Source organism: Labeo rohita, unplaced genomic scaffold (genome assembly GCF_022985175.1).
Source record: "Labeo rohita strain BAU-BD-2019 unplaced genomic scaffold, IGBB_LRoh.1.0 scaffold_717, whole genome shotgun sequence".
In the NCBI taxonomy this organism is placed as follows: Eukaryota; Metazoa; Chordata; class Actinopteri; order Cypriniformes; family Cyprinidae; genus Labeo; species Labeo rohita.
In genome coordinates, this window is record NW_026129653.1 from 17254 (window position 1) to 41228 (window position 23975).

General features: G+C 33.1%; 1 protein-coding gene and 1 pseudogene across 3 annotated transcripts; both read left to right on the plus strand.

Moving 5' to 3' along the window:
- Positions 1-6199: 6199 nt before the first annotated feature.
- Positions 6200-12467, plus strand: LOC127161690 (zinc-alpha-2-glycoprotein-like). Of its 3 annotated transcripts, XM_051104403.1 has the most exons (8): positions 6200-6357; positions 6571-6816; positions 6908-7174; positions 7793-8065; positions 8296-8409; positions 9138-9176; positions 9894-9942; positions 11567-12467. In XM_051104403.1, the coding sequence occupies exons 1-8, from the start codon at positions 6297-6299 to the stop codon at positions 11589-11591; spliced, it is 1074 nt and encodes a 357-aa protein (XP_050960360.1). In that variant the 5' UTR covers positions 6200-6296; the 3' UTR covers positions 11592-12467. The 3 variants fall into 3 exon arrangements, with proteins under 3 accessions (XP_050960360.1, XP_050960358.1, XP_050960359.1); XM_051104401.1 differs by having other exon boundaries at positions 9894-12467; XM_051104402.1 differs by having other exon boundaries at positions 9138-9170; positions 9894-12467.
- Position 12468: 1 nt separating this feature from the next.
- LOC127161692 (major histocompatibility complex class I-related gene protein-like) lies at positions 12469-15404 on the plus strand (annotated as a pseudogene).
- Positions 15405-23975: the final 8571 nt, after the last annotated feature.

Here is a 23975-nt window from a genome sequence, read left to right on the forward strand (position 1 = left end):
TTAGTGTGCCTCAAACCATATGGCAAACAAATATTTTTTTGTGGCCAAAATATATTTAAAATATATGCTAAATATATGTTGCAAACAGTGAAGCTCAATGAAATATATTTTTGAAATAGTATAATATATTGCTAGAAATATATTTACGTAAACATATTTTAGCAAATATATTTTTTGGCCATTTTTTGTATATTTTTAAAATATATTTTAAATGTAGAAATATATTTTTAAAAATATACAAAAATACATCAGTAGAAAATATATTTATGTAAATTTAGCAAGTATATTTCTTGACCATTTTTTGTATATATATTATTTTTACAATATATTTTGAATGTATAAATATATTTTCAAAAATACATATTTTAAATATATTAATATATATTCAAAATATCATTTCCCCAGTCGTTTTAAATTTTATGCAAAACGCTGTAAAATGACTAAAATCTGTAACAGTTTAGCTGTTAAGTATTATATCATCATTTCATTGTTATACAGATAAATACAGTATTATTCATAGTGTATTTCTTTTTTTTTTTTTTTTGGTGATAATAATATATGAAATCACCACCAGATGGTGCAAATGGCACCATTTCTCACACTATTAAAACAACAACAACACAATAAAGATCACATAACTTGCAGCAACACCTGTCTACCAAAAACTGTAAAATGCTATTTTTGGCCATTGCATCCAGCTGTTAAGATCATAAAATTAGACTTTTTAGCAAAGATGGGCTGTCTAAATGAACATTCACAAATAGAAAATTTACTCAATTACCACTACGTGGTTATTTGACTTGGCTGATATAGTTCATATTCCAGTGTTTTTGTCTTTGTTTTTTGCAATCAATATCTACGGCAAACATACTGACAAAAGTGTGAGGAGTGAGTTTATAATGGGGTGCAGAATTTTTTAGCCCTGGGATCAGACAAAATACTTTACAATACAAATAAAATACAAATAAAAAATACACGTTAAAACTATTAGCTTTTATTGTAATTTTTATTTTGGATTTCTCTTAGAAAAGCTCTTCTCCAGTTGCTATATGCAATACATGATCTACTGTCATGGTTAAAATTTACTGGCTGGCTTTACAGTAGTAAACATTTTAAGTGGATCAAAAAAGTTCATCAAAGTTGTACTAAGACAAGAACGGGTATTGCTTTGGTTTTAGGACAACTTTGATAAAGGTTTTGATCCACTTCAAATGTGGACTACTGTATGTTGGAATAAGGGTCCTTCCTTTTTAAAATCCAGTTGACCCTGGGAACATATATTGATCAAATGTACATCTAATATGCACTGTAAAGGCTGGAATACATTACATGACTATTGCCCAGATTTTTGTCCCCATTTACAGTCTAGAAAAGTCAGTGCTATTGCTGAAAATCAGAGCCAGTCTGCAGATTTGAGAGGAAAGATTTCATAGAAAATAGTGTAGTGTTTGATGGCCACATCGGAGGATAATAAGCATGTTTGATTTTTTTTTTCAGCCGATTTTAGAGCACATGTTTTCATTTGTCACACATCTCCTAGCAAAAAGATACACATTTTTATGTGAGTTGGCTGTGATGGCAAGTTTTACCTCTGGGACCATTTTGATTTCTGTTCAGATTTTAAAAGTCGTGTACTGTATTCCAGTATTAAGACTGGTGAAAGTGTCTGTCAGATGTTGTAAATGCCTCTTGTGAGAATGTCTTAAATATGCTTTATTAAGAAATAAATTCTTGACTAAGTGTAAAGCCTTGACTAAGTGTGAATGTGTGTTTATGTACTGGCCTGGGCATCAGAAGGTGTTCAGAAGTTGTTAGTTGTTGTATGTTGTGTGCTCCTGCTAAAAAACAACAACTTCCGAACACCTTCTGATCAATGACAGAAATTAACCTTTTTTTTTTTTTTTTTAACTTTTGTAATGCCATTTTATTAAACTTTATTAAATGTATGTCATCTTTTGTGACAAAAAAAAAGAAAGATTTTGTTTTTCAAAAATTTAAATTCAACAATAAATTAAATTAATATAATACGTACAATCAGGAAGAATAAGTTACCAGTCAAATGAAATCAGCAACAACAATTCACCTTTGCACGGCCCAGAACAGCACAAATGTGGTGTTAAGGAATATATATATGTATATATATTTATATATATATTTTTTTTTTACAAGATTCAGAAGCATTAATGCATTTCATTAAGTATACATTTTGAATATAGAAATATGAAACGATTTAAATGACTCAATTTATACTTTAAAAATGAAACTCAAACCACCAGGTGACAGTAAGTCAGTCTTTGTGACAGAATAATTAAATCAATTAAAAAACGTAGATTCATTCCTACACGAAACAGTGCTGTGTCAAAGACTATAAATGCGGAACAGTTTGTTTGAAACTATTTTTGTTGATGAAATATATCACAATCAGACAGTGTTCCTAAATTGTAAGTCACATAAAATTTACTAAAAATTAACTTTTGTATAAAATCAAAAATGTAAAGAACTGTTGTATAAATTTAGTTTCACTTTTGCAAACTCTCTTCGTAATCATTAAAAACTGTCTTGTCTTAGTTCATCGCGACCAGCCCTGACCAAAGCATACACATTCCCAGAGTTCAGTGCTGAGGCTAATTCTAATCACATACAGATCAAACACTACAGTAATGAAAAGCGAGCCTGGGTAAGAGACAATCTGACTGTAGATGACTGGAAGAAAGCTCCTGCAGAACCACCTGATACTAGTACAGTGGTTCTCAATCCTGGTCCTGGGGGCCCCCTGCTCTGCACATTTTGCATGTCTCCCTTATTTCACACACCTGATTGAGATCATCAACTCATTAGGAGAGAGATCCATGAACTGAACTAATGAGCTGATGATCTCAATCAGGTGTGTTAAATAAGGGAGACATGCAAAATGTGCAGAGCAGGGGGCCCCCAGGACCAGGATTGAGAACCACTGTACTAGAGAATGGTACCTGGATCTGCTTCACACTCTGTCACACTGCAAACCATCTGCAGAGTGTTCTGGTGAGTTTAATGCTTTATTCTTATTAACATACAATCAACATGTGTGACCTCGGGATTTATTATGAAGGTGGCATTTAGAGTGAACATCCATAAGCTTCTCATGACAAATGCTCTATGATTGTAGAGCTCGATGTTCTTTTGAGAATAAGTGGCTGTGAATCGGAGAAACTTCCTAATGGAACAGTGAAGAGTCTAAAGCATTGATAAAATTGGTTTTGAAGGAGAGGATTGTCACACCCCTGTAGACTGTTTTGCTGGGTTTTCCCTCCTGTGTCCTTATTTGGTCTTCCTGTTCCGTTTCTTGTTATGTCGTCACTTGTTAATCATGTACACCTGTCTGTGTCTCATTAGTGTTCATATATAAGTTTGTTTCAGTTCCTTGTTTCTGGTCTGTTCTTAAAGTCATGTAATGTCATTAATGTCATATTATGTGAGTTTCCGTTGTGGTTGGCATGTGTTTTCCCCGCTGTTCCTGTTTTGGATTATCCAAGTAAAGCACGTTTCTATGATTTCCTCGTCCCTGCTCCTCCTTCCCGCTCACAATGCTGACAAGGATTGGGTTGCCTTCAGTTATGACACTATGGAGTGGATTGATAAAAGTCCAAATGCCAAAGAAATCAAAATCATCTGGAACCAGAAAACTAAACATCCAGCATTTCTCAAGAACTGCCTGGAATGAATCTCCACATTTAATAACACAAGAAAGAGTAAGATTAATGAGCTCCTGTCTATGTGTATTTGTGCTTTTAAGCTAAATTTAGTTGATTAAATTTGATTAAGTGAAATATTCTCATTGTAAAATTGTTTTAATTTAATTTTCTGCTGCAGGTTCACCAGATGTTGATGTCTTTGTGAGGAAAGGTCCTGGTGATCACAGTAAGCTGGTCCTGGCCTGTCTGGCCACTGGTTTCTACTCCAGGCATGTTAATATGAACATTAGATTGGACAAATCTATTCTTAAGGATCAAATATCATTCACAGCAGTCTGACAGAACCAGCTTCAGTAGAATGGGGTAAACATCACAACATATACACTCACATATTTGTAACATGAGAACGTGATGATACTAAAATGGATTCTTGATTTCCACAAACAATTAAACTTAAGTTAATGATGTTAATATAAAATGTCTGTTTGTATTATTTTTGTTTTCTCTCTGCAGATTGAAAATGTTCTAACTGAAACAGAATCTCAGTGGCCTGTTATATTAGGAGTAATAGTACTAGTTTTAATTCTAGCTGTAGTTCTAGCTGTCATTGTGATTCAGCAGTGAAAAAAATGATGATTAAATGATTAAATGCTGAGTTACAAATATTCAGAATGATCACTGTAGCTTTAAAGCTCTTGTTAAATACCATTGTTGTTTAAAGACATTTATGGACAGTTTGACAGTATATGATAATTTTTGTAATGGTGACTTTTTTTATATTATTATTATTTGAGTTTCATTTGACAACATAGACTACAAGGTAGAAATATCAATAATATTTAATAAACAAATGTGAACTGTTAAGAAGTATACGTAAATTTAAACCTATTTACAAGATAATAATACTTGTTTTACTGTACAATCTTTCATAGCTCTGAGGAAAAAAATTATGATTATGGTGCAGTTAGTGATCAGATACTGATGACCATTGCAGCGTGTGCTGATGTGTCAAGAGATCAGTGTTGCTGGATCTACAGACCAGACTGGGGTGTGAAGGGTGTGAGGTTTTTTTTTTTTTATTTCTCTTCATTCTGAAAGGACACTCTTCTAATTATCCAGACCTGTTTTTCAAAAAAAATAAAAAATAAATAAATAAAATAAAGTCAGCATTTTCTAATCTAATTTAGCTCTAATAAGACTCTTTATGAATAGTTCAAGTAGGAATAGTTCCTTTTTATGATGTTCTTTATTCGTGGCTGAAATAAGATGCTGTTTTGTTACATTTGAGGGTTTCTTGAAATACTTTAAAGGGTCAGGATCACATAATATATGTTATATGATATTCAGTTTTCTAATCATTTCCATCAAATGGACATTGTTGAATTATGAAGTGTTGTATAGCAGTGAAACATTTGAGAGTTTGAAATGCTTATGTTTTTCATTGTCTAATTACAAGTGCCACAAGATATGCACTGGAAACGCATGTTAATACAGAGTGGACACAGATCAATGTCACAGTATTACACTCTTAAGTCAAACTAGTGACTTCTAGCATTTATCATTTAATGATGTAAAAGTCATTTGTTTTATATAATTTAATAATTTATTGATTTTGTTATTACTATTATTTTTATTATTAATAACTTTTGTCATTTATTGTTTAAATATTTTATATTACTCATTTTCTCGCCCTTTCAATTCTTGCTGTTGTTATTTAATCTTATACAGTAATTGTGTGGTTTCAAAATATATATATATTTTTTTTAAATGGTAAGAGAATGTATTAATTTTTAAGGTTTTTAATTTTACAGGACAATGATGATTAAGCAGTGCATTTCAATTGTATGTTTGTCTTTGTGTGTGTATTATTAGGAGATATCAACCTGTGTTTCAACAGTGTTCCTGTAATTTAATCATGTAATCAGTGCAATTCCCAGTGAACATGTTTTGATCAGTGTGGAAGTGTCTGTCAGATGCATACTGTGAATGTGCTTCTTTGGACAATACGTGTTAAATGTGCAATATTAGGAAATAAATAGGTCTCGACTAAGTGTGTGTGTGTGTGTTAATGGACATAGGGAAACATCTTCATGCACTCATCTGTCACAGCTTTAATTGTTTAATGTTTAATTTTTTTTTTTTTTTTTTTTTGACTATCAGATTGTTAAAAACATATTAAATCCTATTAATGCTATATTAAATATTAATCCTACTGTATTTGAGACTCTAATGTGAAAATTCCATCTTAAGAATTTTACATGTGCTTTATAGAGCAGAGATCTACATCACTCTGATTAATTTAGATTTCAAGGATCTGAAAGCAACATTTACAAATACATAAACTTAATACAGTCTACATTTTATGAAGTAGCACTATAGTGTGAAAACTGTGTAAAAACCGTTTTACGGCTGGACTTTTCCTCAAGGACCTCATGAATAAAAACTGAAGTGTGATTTAATAAAGCAGCCAGTGAGGGGCAGCAATGCGCTCAATGCAACACGGAAGAGACGAAAAATACTTTCACTTTGATCCGTAGATCGGTTCAGGGCGCTCTGCCAAAATGTAAAGGACAAAAAATATTTAATAGACTGTAGTTTTTATACATTTTTTTTCTTTGTAGGATGTTTTTGTGTTTTGTATTAGTTTTTTTATTTCACTCTTTTCCTAGCGATGCACAGCTAGGTAAGAACACGGTTTAGTTTCAGTTGACGTTCGACCGGTAAAAATGGCGATCTAATGTGACTAACAGACGTACTGTTTTGTTTTATACTATTATAAAATTGCATGTAAAATACAATTTGCAGTATTCGTTGTAACACAGTTTGTTATCAGGTTTTAAGTTAGTTTTATCCACATATTGTCAATTTTGTCATTGATATGTTTTATGCTACTCAGAGAAACATTACCTCCACTACAAGTTTACAGCCATTTCCAAAACAAACACATTCCCAGAGTTCAGTGCTGTGGCTGTTTCTGATGGCAGACGGGTCGTTCACTACAATAATAAAAGTAAATCCTGGGTAAGAGAGAGTCTGACTGATGATGACTGGACCAAATCTCCTTCACTACCACCTGATTCTAGAGAGTGGTTCATACATCAGATGAAGACTCTCTCAAACTGTGGATACTCAGGGTGTTCTGGTGAGTTTCAAACTTTATCAGTTATTAGACATGTTATGAAACTGCATACATTCATCTGCATTATTGATTGAGTGTTGTTCTGTGATTGTAGAGCTCCATGTTCTTCAGAGAATAATTGGTTGTGAACTAGAGAAACATTCTGATGGAACAGTGCATCAGTCTCTCTTTGATGAATATGGATTTGATGGAGAGGATTTTATTGCTTTTAATTCTGACACTATGCAGTGGATTGATAAAAACCCCAAAGCCACAGAAACCAAAATGGATTGGGACCATCAAACAGAACGCAACCAGTTTGTCATGGGTTACCTCCAGACCTGTGTCCACTGGATCTCAACATTTAACAACACAAAAAAGAGTAAGTTCTGATCAGATCATCACAAAAATTAGCTCCTGTCTTCTTGTGTGTGTGTGTGTGTGTGTGTGTGTGTGTGCGCGCGTGTTCAGTAGGTTGTTTCTAATATGTATCATTTAGTAAAAACATACTGATGAAAATCATTAAAGAAATATTCATGATGCAGCAGATAATGTTCATCTGGGTCCTTATTCACAAAACGTAAAGTCTAAAAGAAACTCTTAAATATAATTGGTGTGTCAGTCTAAAATCCAAATTTTTTCACAATGTGTTTTAATGCTAAGTCAGCTCCTAAATCTGTGGAAAGCCATGAGGACTCATAATTCCTTAAAACCAAATCACGAACAATCCTAAAATGGCTGTTCCTAGCAATCCAATGAACATAAACATTTTAAAACATTTCATGATCATTTCCCTTTTATTGCTCCTCCTTTTCATGTACAAATTGGGCATGAAGTAACAGTTGTTCTTGTGCCCAGTATGGTTTACTTTTATGTTTGCACTACATCTGACTGTCAGCCATGATTATCAAATAATAAAGCAATGATTATATGCATCAGTTTTTTTTGCAAATATGTATCTGTTAATTTCATTATGATTATATGTTTATTTGTGCTTTAGGTCGACCAAATGTTTATGTCTTTGTGGAGAGGTATAAACAGCACAAACAGGTTCTGATCTGTCTGGTCACTGATTTCTACCCGAAAGATATTGAGATGAAGATTAGATTGAACAGAATTAACATGGAGAACCAAACATCATCTGGAATCAGACCAAATGGTGATGGATCCTTTCAGATGAGAGCCAGTGTGGAGATTGACAAAAATGATGAAGGATCTTATGACTGTCATGTCATTCACAGCAGCCTGACAGAACCAGCTTCAGTAGAATGGGGTAAAAAGTCACCATGAATACAGTCTTGAGTGAATATGAGCAGAATGGGCTTTATAGACTAATGGTGCTTCTGCATGAATATTATAAAACTTCAATATAACTATCAATACAATGCACATTGTAACAGAAGAACATGATGATGCTAAAATGGATTTTATGTATGTATGTATGTGTGTGTGTGTATATATATATATATATATATATTATATGAATTGTTCTTCCTTCTGCAGATGCAACACGTATTGACTGTGCAACAAAATCTCAGTGGCCTCTCATAGCAGGAATAGCTGTATTACTTGTTATTACAGTTCTCACTCTGATTGGTTACTACTTCCTCAAAAATTGTAAGTCAAATTGTAAGTTCTAAATATTTAATATGATAATTATTATTATCATAATTATTGTTTCAAACCACTTGTTTTCAAATATCCTTGTTTTAAAGACTTTTTCAAAATGTTTGAACTAAAACTGAAGATTCTGACTGTGGGACTGTAGAATTATGTAAATCAGTAGATTTTCACTAATATATTTTTTTTATTATTATTTGAAATGTATTCGTTGGACACAAACTGTGGTAAACCCTTAAAAATAAAGGTGCTTTAAAAGGTTTTCACAGCAATGCCATAGAACAGGGGTCACCAAGCTTGTTCCTGAAGGGCCGGTGTCCTGCAGAGTTTACCTCCAACTTTCTTCAACACACCTGCCTGGAAGTTTCAAGTATACCTAGTAAGACCTTGATTAGCTGCCATAGAAGAACCATTTTTGGTTCCAAAAAGAACCATTTAGTCAAAGGTTCTGTAAAGAACTATCTCTTTCTTACTTTTTTATAATCTGAAGAACCTTCTTTCGACACAAAGAACCTTTTGTGAAACAGAAATGTTCTTCAGATGTCAAAGGTTCTTTACGGGACCATTTAAACAAAAAAGGTTCTTCTATGGCATGGTGAAGCACCTTTATTTTTAAGAGCGTAAGATTGCCCGTAACAATTGAGAAGTGCAACATCAGTGCTGTCGATCTGTATATGTATTTGAGCTAAAGATTTTATATAATCTGATTTTTTTTTTTCTTCTAGATCATATGAACCGTTCTGATGTCCAAACTACAGGTGAAGGTGCCCATTTGTTTGTTGATGTGTTTTGATTAAGAGCACCTGGGGCCAGTTGTTCAAAAGTAATCAAATTAGATGAATTCCTAAAAAAGTGTTGGTAAAAAAAAAAATAAAACACTCATGATTGTACTGATCCCAGGAGATGGGTTTTCTGGAACAAAAATTTAATCAAACTTTAAAACACTGATCCATATGTGAAGAGTTCAGATGCAAAACCAGCTAAAATCCATCGTAGTATTTGATAGACGTATGTGTCAGGAGCATTCACTCAGTATCATTATCTCATTTTTGCCCGAGATGGCTTTTAGCTGGTTTTGCATCTGAACTCTTCATATTTATTTATTTATTTATTTATTTGTTTGTTTGTTTGTTTATTTTTATCACTGTGTCCCTTTAGGGGGATCATTGTGGACCAATCCAATTTTGCTTTGAAAAAACAGTTTAAAAAAAAAGTAAGATGGATTACCTGATACTGCGTATAAAACATGGGATTTCTAAATCTTGATCATTCTAATCCAGATTAAATGTTTTGAACAACTGACCCCTGTAGGCTGTCTGGGATGTAAACAGTTTGTGGTTTATAGGCACCAACAGAAGTGAAATGGTTTTAATTTTGTTTCCATTTTTCATTTGACAGTTTTTTTTTTTTTAATTAATGTTTCAGTTGATAAAAAAACAGTTATGTGTTACATGTAACATTATTGTCTGTTATTGTTTCAGACAGGGACACTGGAAACAAAAGGAAAAATAAGAGGAAACGTGGCAAAAGGTTCTATATTCAGTGCCGCCCCCATAATTCTAGCTAGTTAGAAAAGAAATGGCTCATTAAGTCAGAGCAGGCTAAAGAACTGACCTGAGTTTGGTGGATATAGTTCTAAAGCTCTAGGAGGAGTTAGATTTGAAAATTTTAGCCTCAGAAGATGAAAAAGTAGCAGTTTAACAATGTACTCACATTATAGGCACGGTTGCCTTGTACCAAATAACTTATATTGTATTGACAAGAAGTGAAAGCCAATGGAACGTTTCAGCAGCCCTACGCTTCCGCCATTTTGGAGTGAACGTAACTGGGCAGTCCACTAGCTTCTTGCTGTCACTATGGCAAATATCAGCGTACTGTAATCTTTGTTCGTTATTACTGCAATAAAAAAGAGATGACAACACAGAATAATGTACAATCACTAGACTAGTGATTATCAAAAACAGACTTTGTCTTTCATTTATTTTGCACAAATCTTTGCTCTCTAGAAACCATGTCAACTTCGGTTGAAATTCCTATTTTAGAAAATTGGGAATGTTAGGCAATAAATATATAACAGCTTTACAGTAAACTGCAAATTGCAGTATTGCCTTCTCTTAATGTCCGTTAAAGCATGACTGTAGACAAAAAAAAATGTTGATGTAAAAAAATACAAACAGCCACTGTCTCTGTAATTATTTAGTTATGACAGACACAGCAGTGCATCATGTTCTGTAAGATCATCATGCTTGTAGTGTGTTCCAGGGATTAAAATGTAGCCTACAATATAATGTATAAATACAATAATATATGTCAGACCTATAATAGTAACTAATAATAATAGTAATGTGTAACGTTGCATAAAATAAAAATACGCTGCCTCAAATGTATAATTAATGGTTGGATTCCACAACTGATAACATAATACATAAACATAATAATACAATACAACATTTACTGTATTAGTCATGAAATTTACTGATTTGAGAAATGTGAGATTCTCCAATTTTGAGTGCGTAAGATGTGATGGATTCTGATCCGTAAAAAAAAAATCTAACCATGTAGAGTGACTTTTTGCACTTTATCGTGTCACACACTACTTCCCTGCGGTCATTGCGCTCTTTTATTTCTACTTTGAGTTCTCTTTAGTTGTCATTCTGTCTGCTTCTGTGCTGTTGTCCAGTTGGCATTTTCACTCCGAAATCGCGGCCGCGCTACCGAAGCGCCACCTAGTGGCTGTTACCAAAAAAGCATCAGAGTTTCGCCCCTTGGTATTCTATACTCTTTGCTTGTACCGAGCCTGTCGTAATGATGACAGTAGCACGCACAAAAGTAGTAGCTGCTCCAGCGGAATCATAGCGCTCACACTGCGTAACCATGCAAGCTCAGTCGAACCATGCTCAAGCCCACCTCTTTAAGCGGCCCAGGGCATGGTACTGATGATCACACTATTCAAGCAAACCTGGCTTTAGATGTCAGACATGCTTGGGCACAATTCTGATCAGGTTAACTAGCACTTAAGAAGAATTTTTTTATAAAATTTCTGTAATATGTGAGATTGCATAGTTAGGAGTTTGTGGAACAAAGTGTCTGTAATTTGAGGGTTTATATATATATATATATATATATATATATATATATATGGTTTATTTTGCAGTATGTTAAAGGCAGGGAAAGGCTAGCAATAGCAATAAGATCCCAGCCTCCTTGCAAATTACCCTCCAAAGTCACACCTCCTCCAGAAAACATGAATGCGAACAGACAGGCCAGAAACTGACCTTCAACACGACGAGAGACGGCATTGGTGGAGGGTTGAATGTAACGCTGTCAGATTACCTTGTGTCTCATTTACCGGTGAGAGAACATATACAGTACCAAGCGCATAATATTAATAATAACGCCTTCCATTCTCGTTCACTCTGCAGTAGTGTAATGGAATGTGTGATGACGTATATATAAATACATTTAAACTACTTAACTTAGTGATTGCTATCAGGATGTGAAGAGACTTTTAATCTCAATCATGCTGATTGACACATAGCTAAAGTGTGTGCACAGAAGGCTGCATACCTCAGACAGCATGAATAGTCACACACAATTAAGTCAAAAAGTATTCACATAAACAGTCACTTGTGGTTAAAATAATGTGAACTGTTGCATGAAAACCAGATGTTTCTCAGTATGTAGAATAAATGCAATCAGTCTTAAATTATTTCTGTCATTTGTTTAAATATTTTATTACTTATTTCCTCACTCTTTCAATTCTTGCTGTTGTTATTAAATCTTATACGGTAATTGTGTGGTTTAAAGAGATATTTTTTCTTTAGGAATAAATGGTAAAGGAATCTATCAATTTTTAAGGTTTTTAATGTTACAGGGCTATATTGATGAAGAAGTAATTTTCCACTAAATATTTGTCTTTCTTTGTTTTGTTTTTTTTCTTTTCTTCCATGTAATCAATACAATTCCCAAAAATATAAATATGTTTTCATTACTGTAAAAGTGTTTTTCAGATGCATACTGTAAATGTGCCACAGCATGTGCAGTATTAGGAAATAAATGAGTCTTGACGAAGTGTGAGTGTGTTAATGGACATAGAGAAACATCTTCATGTGTTTAACTGTCACAGCTTTAAATGTTTAACGTTTAACATTTTTCCCCTTTTGGTCCATCGTTTATTGTATTAATGCTGCTGTATTTGAAACTGTAATGTGAAAATTCAATCTGAAGAATTTTTACACGTGCCTTATATTACAGCTGGACTTTTCCTTAAGGACCTCAGAAATAATAGCGAAAGTAAGATTTCATAAACCCGGAGGAGACAATTTAAATGTGAAATTTAAATGTTCACATGATTGTATCCGTTAAGAGTGCTTTTCGAAAATGTAAATGAAGAAACAGTATTTGTTAAGCTGTAGTTTTTACACATTTTTTTGTACAATGTTTTTGCGTTTATTTTATTGTTTCACTCTGAACTTAGCATGCACAGAAAGATAAGATGATAGTTTTCAGTCGACCGTCACAAAGTGGGGACCCACAAACTGTCACTAACAAGCGTACTATGAATATTTTTATATATTATAAAACTGCATGTAAAAAAACAATCTACAGTATTCGTTGTAATAGAGTTTGTTATCAGGTTTTAAGTTAGTTTTATCCACATTTTGTCAATTTTGTCATTGCACGTGTTTTACGTTCCACTACAATAATAAGATAAATCCTCTGTAAGATCAAGAAAATCTCCTGCACTATCACCTGATTCTAGAGACTGGTTCAAAAATCAGATGAATACTCTGTCAAACTGCACTGACTCACAGTGCTCTGCTGAGTTTCATGCTTTATTTATCAATAATCAGACATGTTATGAAACTGCATATTCCTGCATAAAACATTAATTCATTCATGCAACTATTTATTTGTTTGTTTATTATTTAGTTACTGTTTGTATACATGACTTTATTTATTTATTTATTTGTTTACTGCATACTCTATACAGTGTATATTGTCATGAGTGTTGTTCTGTGATTGTAGAGCTCCATGTTCTTCAGAGAATAATTGGCTGTGAACTGGAGAAATTTCCTAAGGCAACAATGAATCTGACAGTATTTGATGAATATGGATTTGATGGGGAGGATTTTATTACCTTTAATTCTGACACTCTGCAGTGGATTGATAAAAACCCCAAAGCCAAAAAAAAAAAAAAAATGAAATGGGACCTTCAAAAAAAAAAAAAAAAAAAAAAAAAAAACGCAATGAACACCTGCAGCATTATCTCAGGAACCTCTGCTTGAACTGGATCTCAGCATTTAATAACACGAATTAGAGTAAGCTCTGATCAGAGCACTTTAATTAGCTGTATATATATATATAAAAAACTTACCAAACAAATTCATTTATTCATTTATTTAGTGATTTGCACACAGAACCAAATAATTAATTTGTAAATGTTTATTTGTTAATTGCATTATTATTTTCTGCTCCAGCTCCACCAGATTGTGTTTGTGAGGAAAGACCCTGATGATCACAGTAATTTGAATCTGACCTGTCTGGCCACTGGTTTCTACCCCAGAGATGTTCAGATGAACATCAGATTGTACAGACTTATAGTTAAGGACCAAACGTCGTCTGAAATCAGACCAAATACTGATGGATCCTTTCAGATGAGAACCAGTGTGGAGATTGACAGAAAACACAAAGACTTTTATGACTATCACAGCAGTCTGACAGAACCAGTTGTAAAAGAATGGGGTAAATATACATAAATTCACCATAAATTCATCTTTGATTGAATGTGTGAAGAATGACTTTTATACACTAGTGGTCCTTCTACATGAAGAACAGATTAAACTCAATATACGTCACTCAGTATGTACAGTTGCATTATAAATGCATTTTCAATATTTGTATTTTTTATTTATTTATTTATTGCAGCTGGAAATTGTGCTGACTGTGAAACAATCTCATGAGGCTTTAAAAGCAGTATTAATACCGGTGTCAGTAGTTCTTATTGTGATCTGTTACTGCATCTACGAAAGAAGAAGATCAAATGGTGTTATAAATATTCAACACTTTTGCTTTTTAATGTTTTATTTTTAAATAGCATTGTTTAAAAGACATTTTTAAAAATATTATTTTTTTACAGTAGCATTTATACTTTATAACATCACATATATTTTATTTGATGATCACAAACTACAAGGATCATAGCAAATGACAGTTGCAAAATTGCTGTATTCAATTATATATTCAAGCTGAAGTTTTTATATAATCTACTGTATTTATTTTTCTAGGTCAGTCGAGCAGTTATGGTGTTCAAACTGGAATGGAGATGAGAACCGAGCATCATCCTTCAAACAAAGGTATCTCCTACATCTGCCCCCTTAATAGTTGACTAAATGTTAGTCAGTGAGAAGATTTAGCAGTTTAGATAGTTCTTTAATGTTTTTTTTAACTAGCAGAGGACACTAACCTTTAAATTCCAGTTGCACAAATAGGGAATGCTATTATTAGCACTGTGCTATTCTGTGATGTAATTTGCATTAATTACTTTAAAGGATTTTAATGAGAAACCTTGAATAAATAAGACGAGAGTCAGTGTTGAGTGTTCAGAAATGTAAAGCATTTTGTCTGTGGATCTTCATGTGCCTGTGCCTCTTCGTTAAATTGTAGATTATCTGCTATATTTTTTCTAGGTCAGATGAGCAGTCATGATTATGAAAATGGAGCAAAGATGAGACTTCACTCTAGAGGAGAGACGTCCAGTCCTGACAGAAAAAGAAGAGAACGGTATAACGAGAACGGATCATCTCCACACACAGATATCTCCATATCACAGTCTGGACTGAGATGCCAACGGTTTGTGTTTTGTAGGTCCTAATTAGAAATTATGTTTGACACATAATATTTGCTATTTATGTAACAAGATTGTTTTCTGTTGTTGTTTTAGGGAAATTAAAATAATGAAATATTAAATGACAAATTATTGTGAAGCATCAGAGGATTTAAAATGTTTCTGGCCAAACTGAGTATTGTAAAATTACACACTGAAGTTTATATGAAGTGTTTTGCTTTGACATACGCTTCACACTTTGATGTAGATCTGTTAGCAGTGTTCAGAATATGTAAAGCACAAAATATTTGATATGCTATTTGATATGTTTTAAAAAAAAATCTTCGCAGAATGTTTTTGTGTTTTGTGTTTATTGTATTGTTTCACCCTTATCCTAGAGATGCACAGCAAGGTAAGAACACGGTTTAGTTTTCAGTCGACCGATGCAAAATGGGGACCAACAAACAGTCACTGACAAGTTATAAAATTGCATGTAAAATACAATTTACAGTATTTGTTATAATAGAGTTTGTTATCAGGTTTTTGTCTCTCTTCCTTTTGATAGATTTATTCCCTATCAAAGTTAGCTCAACCATGCGGTAGAGATATCCTTAAGACAAATCACTTAAGACAAATTTTTCCCTGTTAATAGTAAATTTAAATGGACTACAGTTTTACAATTTCACTTTTCCCACAACATAATGTGTCATAAGAATGAAGGGATGAAGACAAAAGTGTTATTTCATCAAGCAGCCAATAAGGGAAAGCATACACATACTGACCATGGAAGAAAATATGATTTACAATTTCTGGTTGTAATAAACCAAATGATTTTTTAGTGATTTATTCACTATTAATAATAATACCAATAATAATATAGTTTGAAGATAATTTTTTTTAGCTATTATGTTTGGTTTTATAAGCTAGTTTGTGTTATGTGATTACCTTGTTTATGTGTGTCATTGAGAAGAGGGGAAAGTGAAGCAAAAGTATTTTTGCCCAACTATTTTGAAATCTAATTTAAATAATTATGTCCAACACAATTCCAGTCGCAATAGGACATTATAAGAAACTATATCCATACCGTCACTATAGCATATACAACATGTATAAGCCTACCTGGCAAAAACCTGATATTGTTGAGGACCAGGGATGTTGGTTTAATGAAGGTCTAAAATAAGCCAGCAATGAAAAAATGAATAAACTATTATCAAAAGTTGCAGTGAAGAGTTTCAATTACCATAGATCCAGTGTTGGGCAAGCTACTTGGAAAATGTAGTGAGCTAAGCTAACAGTTACTCTTCATTAAATGAAGCTTAACTACACTAAAGCTACAGCCTTGGGTAATGTAGCAAGCTAAGCTACAGCAACATGGCAGAAGTAGTTTATTACATCTAAGCTATTTTTTACATTTTCATTTTTCTATTGAACCAACATCATACCAAGTCAATGCTCTCTCAGTGATCAATTAAATTGTCAGTCATACAGGCATAAAAGTCCAGTTTAATTGTTTATTCAACCACTCTTCCAAACCAATTTGGCAACAAAAATCAGTATAATGTACAGGGCTGGGTTTATCTCATATTTTGGGGGGTTGGGGGGGTTGAATTCTTTCTTGAAAAACATTTTTTCAGAATGTTGAATGAATAAAACAGGGAAAACACGACATTTTTAAATAAAATAATTTATACATATAATTGAATAACATAGTGTATATATGAATGGGTGTTTGTCAACTGATTGCATGCCATCAGAGTTTACAGTGTTGACAGCTTCGTAAAAAATAGCCTAATGAAAGTGCTGTAGTTTTGCTGTATATAGCTACTGAAATATGACAGACCGCACAAAAACAGCACTTTAATTTACTGCCATTTTTAAAGATAGTAATTGATTTCATGAATACAAGACTGTGAATAAAAAACAAGTGCCAAATGTAAGCCAGATTTGGCCCAGACCCTGTTACTATCTGGGAAGCAAAGCTAAATTCTATTGTACATTTGTTAACTGACAGTAAGAATATTTTCCTTTGCCAAAGTTTTTTTTAAAAAAACATGCTAACATAAATTGTACGTCTTTGAGAGGAAAAATTAACCCCAACAGGTCACGGCGGCTAGGCCTGTAAGTCACATTTTATTATATTCTGAAATGAACAGGCCTAAATGTATTTGACGTGAACTCCTGGAGATTGCTGGCAAGTATAATGGAAGTTTACCAAAAATATGAAATGTATTTATTTGACACCAAAGCCCTGACACACTTTTCAAATTATTTTATATGGACAGACAATGTTTTTATTTGACACAAACTGCCTGCGATTGCTGACTGATATCTGAAGTTAATGTTTATTAATATAAAATGTATTTGACGCAAACTCCTGGAGATCGCTAGCAAGTATGATGTAACCTTACCAAAAGAAAAAAAAAAAAAAAATTGATACCAAAACGCTGACACACTTTTCAAGTTATTTTATATGGACAGAAAATGTTTTTTATTTGACACAAACTGCCTGCGATTGCTGACTGGTATCTGAAGTTAATGTTTATTAATATAAAATGTATTTGATGTGATCTCGCTGTCAAGTGTAATGGAAGTTTACCAAAAATATGAAATGTATTTATTTGACACCAAAGCCCTGACACACTTTTCACGTTATTTTATATGGACAGAAAATGTTTTTATTTGACACAAACTGCCTGCGATTGCTGACTGGTATCTGAAGTTAATGTTTATTAATATAAAATGTATTTGATGTGATCTCGCTGTCAAGTGTAATGGACGTTTACCAAAAATATGAAATGTATTTATTTGACACCAAAGCCCTGACACACTTTTCACGTTATTTTATACGGACAGAAAATGTTTTTATTTGACACAAACTGCCTGCGATTGCTGACTGGTATCTGAAGTTAATGTTTGTTAATATAAAATGTATTTGACGTGAACTACTGGAGATCGCTAGCAAGTATGATGTAACCTTACCAAAAAAATAAAAAAATAAAAAAAATTGATACCAAAACGCTGACACACTTTTCAAGTTATTTTATATGGACAGAAAATGTTTTTTATTTGACACAAACTGCCTGCGATTGCTGACTGGTATCTGAAATTAATGTTTATTAATATAAAATGTATTTTTACGCGAACTCCTGGAGATTGCTGGCAAGTATAATGGAAGTTTACCAAAAATATGAAATGTATTTATTTGACACCAAAGCCCTGACACATATTTCAAGTTATTTTATACGGACAGAAAATGTTTTTATTTGACACAAACTGCCTGCGATTGCTGACTGGTATCTGAAATTAATGTTTATTAATATAAAATGTATTTGACGCGAACTACTGGAGATTGCTGGCAAGTATGATGTAACCTTACCAAAAAAAAAAAAAAAATTGATACCAAAACGCTGACACACTTTTCAAGTTATTTTATATGGACAGAAAATGTTTTTTATTTGACACAAACTGCCTGCGATTGCTGACTGATATCTGAAGTTAATGTGTATTAATATAAAATGTATTTGACGCAATCTCCTAGAGATCGCTAGTATGTATGATGTAACCTTACAAAAAAAAAAAAAAATAAATAAATAAATAAAATAAAATAAATTGATACCAAAACGCTGACACAATTTTCACGTTATTTTATATGGACAGAAAATGTTTTTATTTGACACAAACTGCCTGCGATTGCTGACTGGTATCTGAAGTTAATGTATTTTAATATAAAATGTATTTTACGCGAACTCCTGGAGATCGCTGGCAAGTATAATGGAAGTTTACCAAAAATATGAAATGTATTTATTTGACACAAAAGTCCTGACACACTTTTCAAGTTATTTTATATAAAATTAAAATGTTTTTATTTGACACAAACTGCCTGCGATTGCTGACTGGTATCTGAAATTAATGTTTATTAATATAAAATATATTTGACGCGAACTACTGGAGATCGCTAGCAAGTATAATGTAATTTTACGAAAAATATGAAATGTATATATTTGACACCAAAGCCCTGACACACTTTTCAAGTTATTTTATACGGACAGAAAATGTTTTTATTTGACACAAACTGCCTGCGATTGCTGACTGATATCTGAAATTAATGTTTATTAATATAAAATGTATTTTTACGCGAACTCCTGGAGATTGCTGGCAAGTATAATGGAAGTTTACCAAAAATATGAAATGTATTTATTTGACACCAAAGCCCTGACACACATTTCAAGTTATTTTATACGGACAGAAAATGTTTTTATTTGACACAAACTGCCTGCGATTGCTGACTGGTATCTGAAATTAATGTTTATTAATATAAAATGTATTTGACGCGAACTACTGGAGATTGCTGGCAAGTATGATGTAACCTTACCAAAAAAAAAAAAAAATTGATACCAAAACGCTGACACACTTTTCAAGTTATTTTATATGGACAGAAAATGTTTTTTATTTGACACAAACTGCCTGCGATTGCTGACTGATATCTGAAGTTAATGTGTATTAATATAAAATGTATTTGACGCAATCTCCTAGAGATCGCTAGTATGTATGATGTAACCTTACAAAAAAATAAATAAATAAATAAATAAATAAAATAAAATAAATTGATACCAAAACGCTGACACAATTTTCACGTTATTTTATATGGACAGAAAATGTTTTTATTTGACACAAACTGCCTGCGATTGCTGACTGGTATCTGAAGTTAATGTATTTTAATATAAAATGTATTTTTACGCGAACTCCTGGAGATCGCTGGCAAGTATAATGGAAGTTTACCAAAAATATGAAATGTATTTATTTGACACAAAAGTCCTGACACACTTTTCAAGTTATTTTATATAAAATTAAAATGTTTTTATTTGACACAAACTGCCTGCGATTGCTGACTGGTATCTGAAATTAATGTTTATTAATATAAAATATATTTGACGCGAACTACTGGAGATCGCTAGCAAGTATAATGTAATTTTACGAAAAATATGAAATGTATATATTTGACACCAAAGCCCTGACACACTTTTCAAGTTATTTTATATGGACAGAAAATGTTTTTTTATTTGACACAAACTGCCTGCGATTGCTGACTGATATCTGAAGTTAATGTGTATTAATATAAAATGTATTTAACGCAAACTATTAGAGATCGCTAGCAAGTATGATGTAACCTTACTAAAAAAATAAATTAATTAATTAATTAAAATAAATTGATACCAAAACGCTGACACACTTTTCACGTTATTTTATATGGACAGAAAATGTTTTTATTTGACACAAACTGCCTGCGATTGCTGACTGGTATCTGAAGTTAATGTTTATTAATATAAAATGTATTTGATGCGATCTCGCTGTCAAGTGTAATGGAAGTTTACCAAAAATATGAAATGTATATATTTGACACCAAAGCCCTGACACACTTTTCAAGTTATTTTTATATGGACAGAAAATGTTTTTATTTGACACAAACTGCCTGTGATTGCTGACTGGTATCTAAAGTTAATGTTTATTAATATAAAATGTATCTGAGGCAAACTCAAGGAGATCGCTGGCACGTTTTATGTAACCTTACACTCTAAAAAGTGCTGGGTTATTTCTGTGAACACACTGTTGGGTTAATTGTGCTGCGTCAAATGGACTCTAGGGGGTTCTTTCACCACTGAACATGGGGGTTGGGTTATTTTAACCCAACCGGTTTGTTTATTTTTCCACTTCATGGAACTTTCTGGATTCTTCACTGGTCTCCTCGTCAGGCGGTCACGCCATGCCAAGCTTCGAAAAGACTTGTTTCTCCCAAGGGGTACAACTCCCACAGGAGACTAACAATGAAATGAATTGTTCTAGCTATTAGACTGTGTTTTATAATGTCTACACCTACCCCAACCATAAACGTAGCCCTTACTATAATAATAAAAAAAAACTATTATTGTTGTACAGCGTGACAAAAATAACGTTAGATTTATGTGCGCATGCCCAGTAGCAAGAGCGGTATTCTTTCTAGCCAACACCTAGCTACGTGTTCACGCGGTGACGTATGGATCTGCTATTGGTCACACGGTTTAGTAAAATCTAGTAAAATGCTAAATAAAAAAATAAATGTAAGTTACGCCATTTAGGGGATAATGAGTGCCACAACTGACGTTGCTTTCTGTCATTTAAAATGCTGTAAACAATGCAGTTTTTTTTTTTTTTTTTTTTTTTTAAATAAAACTAGTAAAATACAAAATAAAAAATTTCATTTAAGTTGCGCCGTTTAGGGGATAATGAGTGCCACAACTGATGTCGCTTTTCTAAAATGCCATAAATAACGCAGTTTGACAATTTATATTTAAAAAAAAAATTAAAAAAAAAAAAAAAAAAAGTAAGTTACACCATTTAAGGCAGGCCTGGGCAGACTCGGTCCTGGAGGGCCGGTGTCCCTGCAGAGTTTAGCTTCAACCCTGATTAAACAAACCTGAACAAGCTCATCAGTGTCTTCAGGTTTACTAGAAAGTTACAAACAGGTGAGTTTTATCAGGGTTGGAGCTAAACTCTGCAGGGACACCAGCCCTCCAGGACCGAGTTTGCCCAGGTCTGGTTTAGGGGATAATGAATGCTGCAACTGACGGCGTTTAAAATGCCATAAATAACGCAGTTTGACAGTTTTCAAATAAGGAATCTAGTAAATAGTAAAAAATAACACTGGTTGACAATTTTCAAATAATAAAAGTAAAATGCAAAAAAAAAACAAAGTTAATTTACGCTGTTCAGGGGGTAATGAGTGCCACAACTGACGTCACTTTCTGTTGTCTAAAATGCCAATTTAAAAAACAAACAAAAAAAACAAAAAAAAAAAACTAGTAAAATGCAAAAAAAAAAAATTAAAGTTATGCTGTTTAGGGGATAATGAGCACCACAACTGATGTCACTTTCTGTCATTTAAAATGCCGTAAATAACGCCATTTGACAATTTAAAAAAAAAAAAAAAAAAAAACTAGTAAAATGTGAAAAAAAAAAATAAATATATTAAGTTACATCGTTTAGGGCAGGCCTGGGCAGACTTGGTCCTGGAGGGCCAGTGTCCCTGCAGAGTTTAGCTTCAACCCTGATTAAACTCACCTGAACAAGCTAATCAGTGTCTTCAGGTTTACTAGAAAGTTACAAACAGGTGAGTTTTATCAGGGTTGGAGCTAAACTCTGCAGGGACACCAGCCCTCCAGGACCGAGTTTGCCCAGGTCTGGTTTAGGGGATAATGAGTGCAGCAACTGACAGCGCTTTCTGACGTTTGACAATAAATTGACATTAAATAATGCCGTTTGACAATTTTCAAATAATAAAAGTAAAATGCAAAAAAAAACCCAAATAAAGTTAATTTACGCCATTCAGGGGGTAATGAGTGCCACAACTGACATCGCTTTCTGTTGTCTAAAATGCTGTAAATAATGCTGTTTGACAATTTTAAAAAAAAAAAAAAAAAAAAAAAAAAGTTATGCTGTTTAAAATGCCAAAACTTTCTGAAAAAAACTGTAAATAACGCCATTTGACAATTTAAAAAAAAATAAAAAAAATAGTAAAATGTGAAATAAAAAAATAAATACATTTAAGTTACATCGTTTAGGGCAGGCCTGGGCAGACTTGGTCCTGGAGGGCCAGTGTCCCTGCAGAGTTTAGCTTCAACCCTGATTAAACTCACCTGAACAAGCTAATCAGTGTCTTCAGGTTTACTAGAAAGTTACAAACAGGTGAGTTTTATCAGGGTTGGAGCTAAACTCTGCAGGGACACCAGCCCTCCAGGACCGAGTTTGCCCAGGTCTGGTTTAGGGGATAATGAGTGCAGCAACTGACAGCGCTTTCTTTTGTTTGACAATAAATTGACATTAAATAACACCGTTTGACAATTTTCAAATAATAAAACTAGTAAAATGCAAAAAAAAAAATAATAAAAGTTAATTTACACCATTTAGGGGATAATGAGCGCCACAACTAATGCCGTTTTCTGCCATTTAAAGCACCGTAAATAATGCAGTTTGACAATTTTTAAAACAGAAAACTAGTAATATGCAAAATGAATAAACTAATTTAAATTACGCCATTTTGACAATTTTGAAAAAAAAAAAAAAAAAATCTAGTCATATGGAAAATAAGTTCGATGCAAATCCATCAAAAAAAAATTTTAGTCAATTTTCATGGGATTGCTGTCTTGGATGGTGGTGGTGGATAACGTTGGGTGGTGAGTGCTGTCCCATCACACCATATCTATGGGAATGAGCCAAGGCATCAGGTGGTGTGACTGTCTCACTCGCCCAACGTTCACCTGAAGCACTCTTACCATAGCGAGACGCTGCTCTAAATTCTCGCACTGTCAGTGAGAGATCAGTAGTGAGGCATCGCTCGGTGGGTGACGGATGGTGTCAAAGACAGCTTCTCGTGAGATTGTTGACTACAAAAATAATTTTGTAGTTTAAGGGATAATGAGCGCTGCAACTGACAGCGTTTTCTGCAGTTTAAAACACTGTAAATAACACTGATTGACAATTTTCAAATAAAGAAACTAAAATGCAAAAAAAAAAAATTATTTAAGTTACGCCGTTTAGGGATAATGAGTACTGCAACTGGTGTCACTTTCTGTCATTTAAAATGCCGTAAATAACACTGTTTGACAGTTTAAAAAAAAAAAAAAAAAAAAAATAGTAAAATGCAAAAGAAAAAAAAAATAAATAAATTTAAGTTACGCCGTTTAGGGCAGGCCTGGGCAGACTC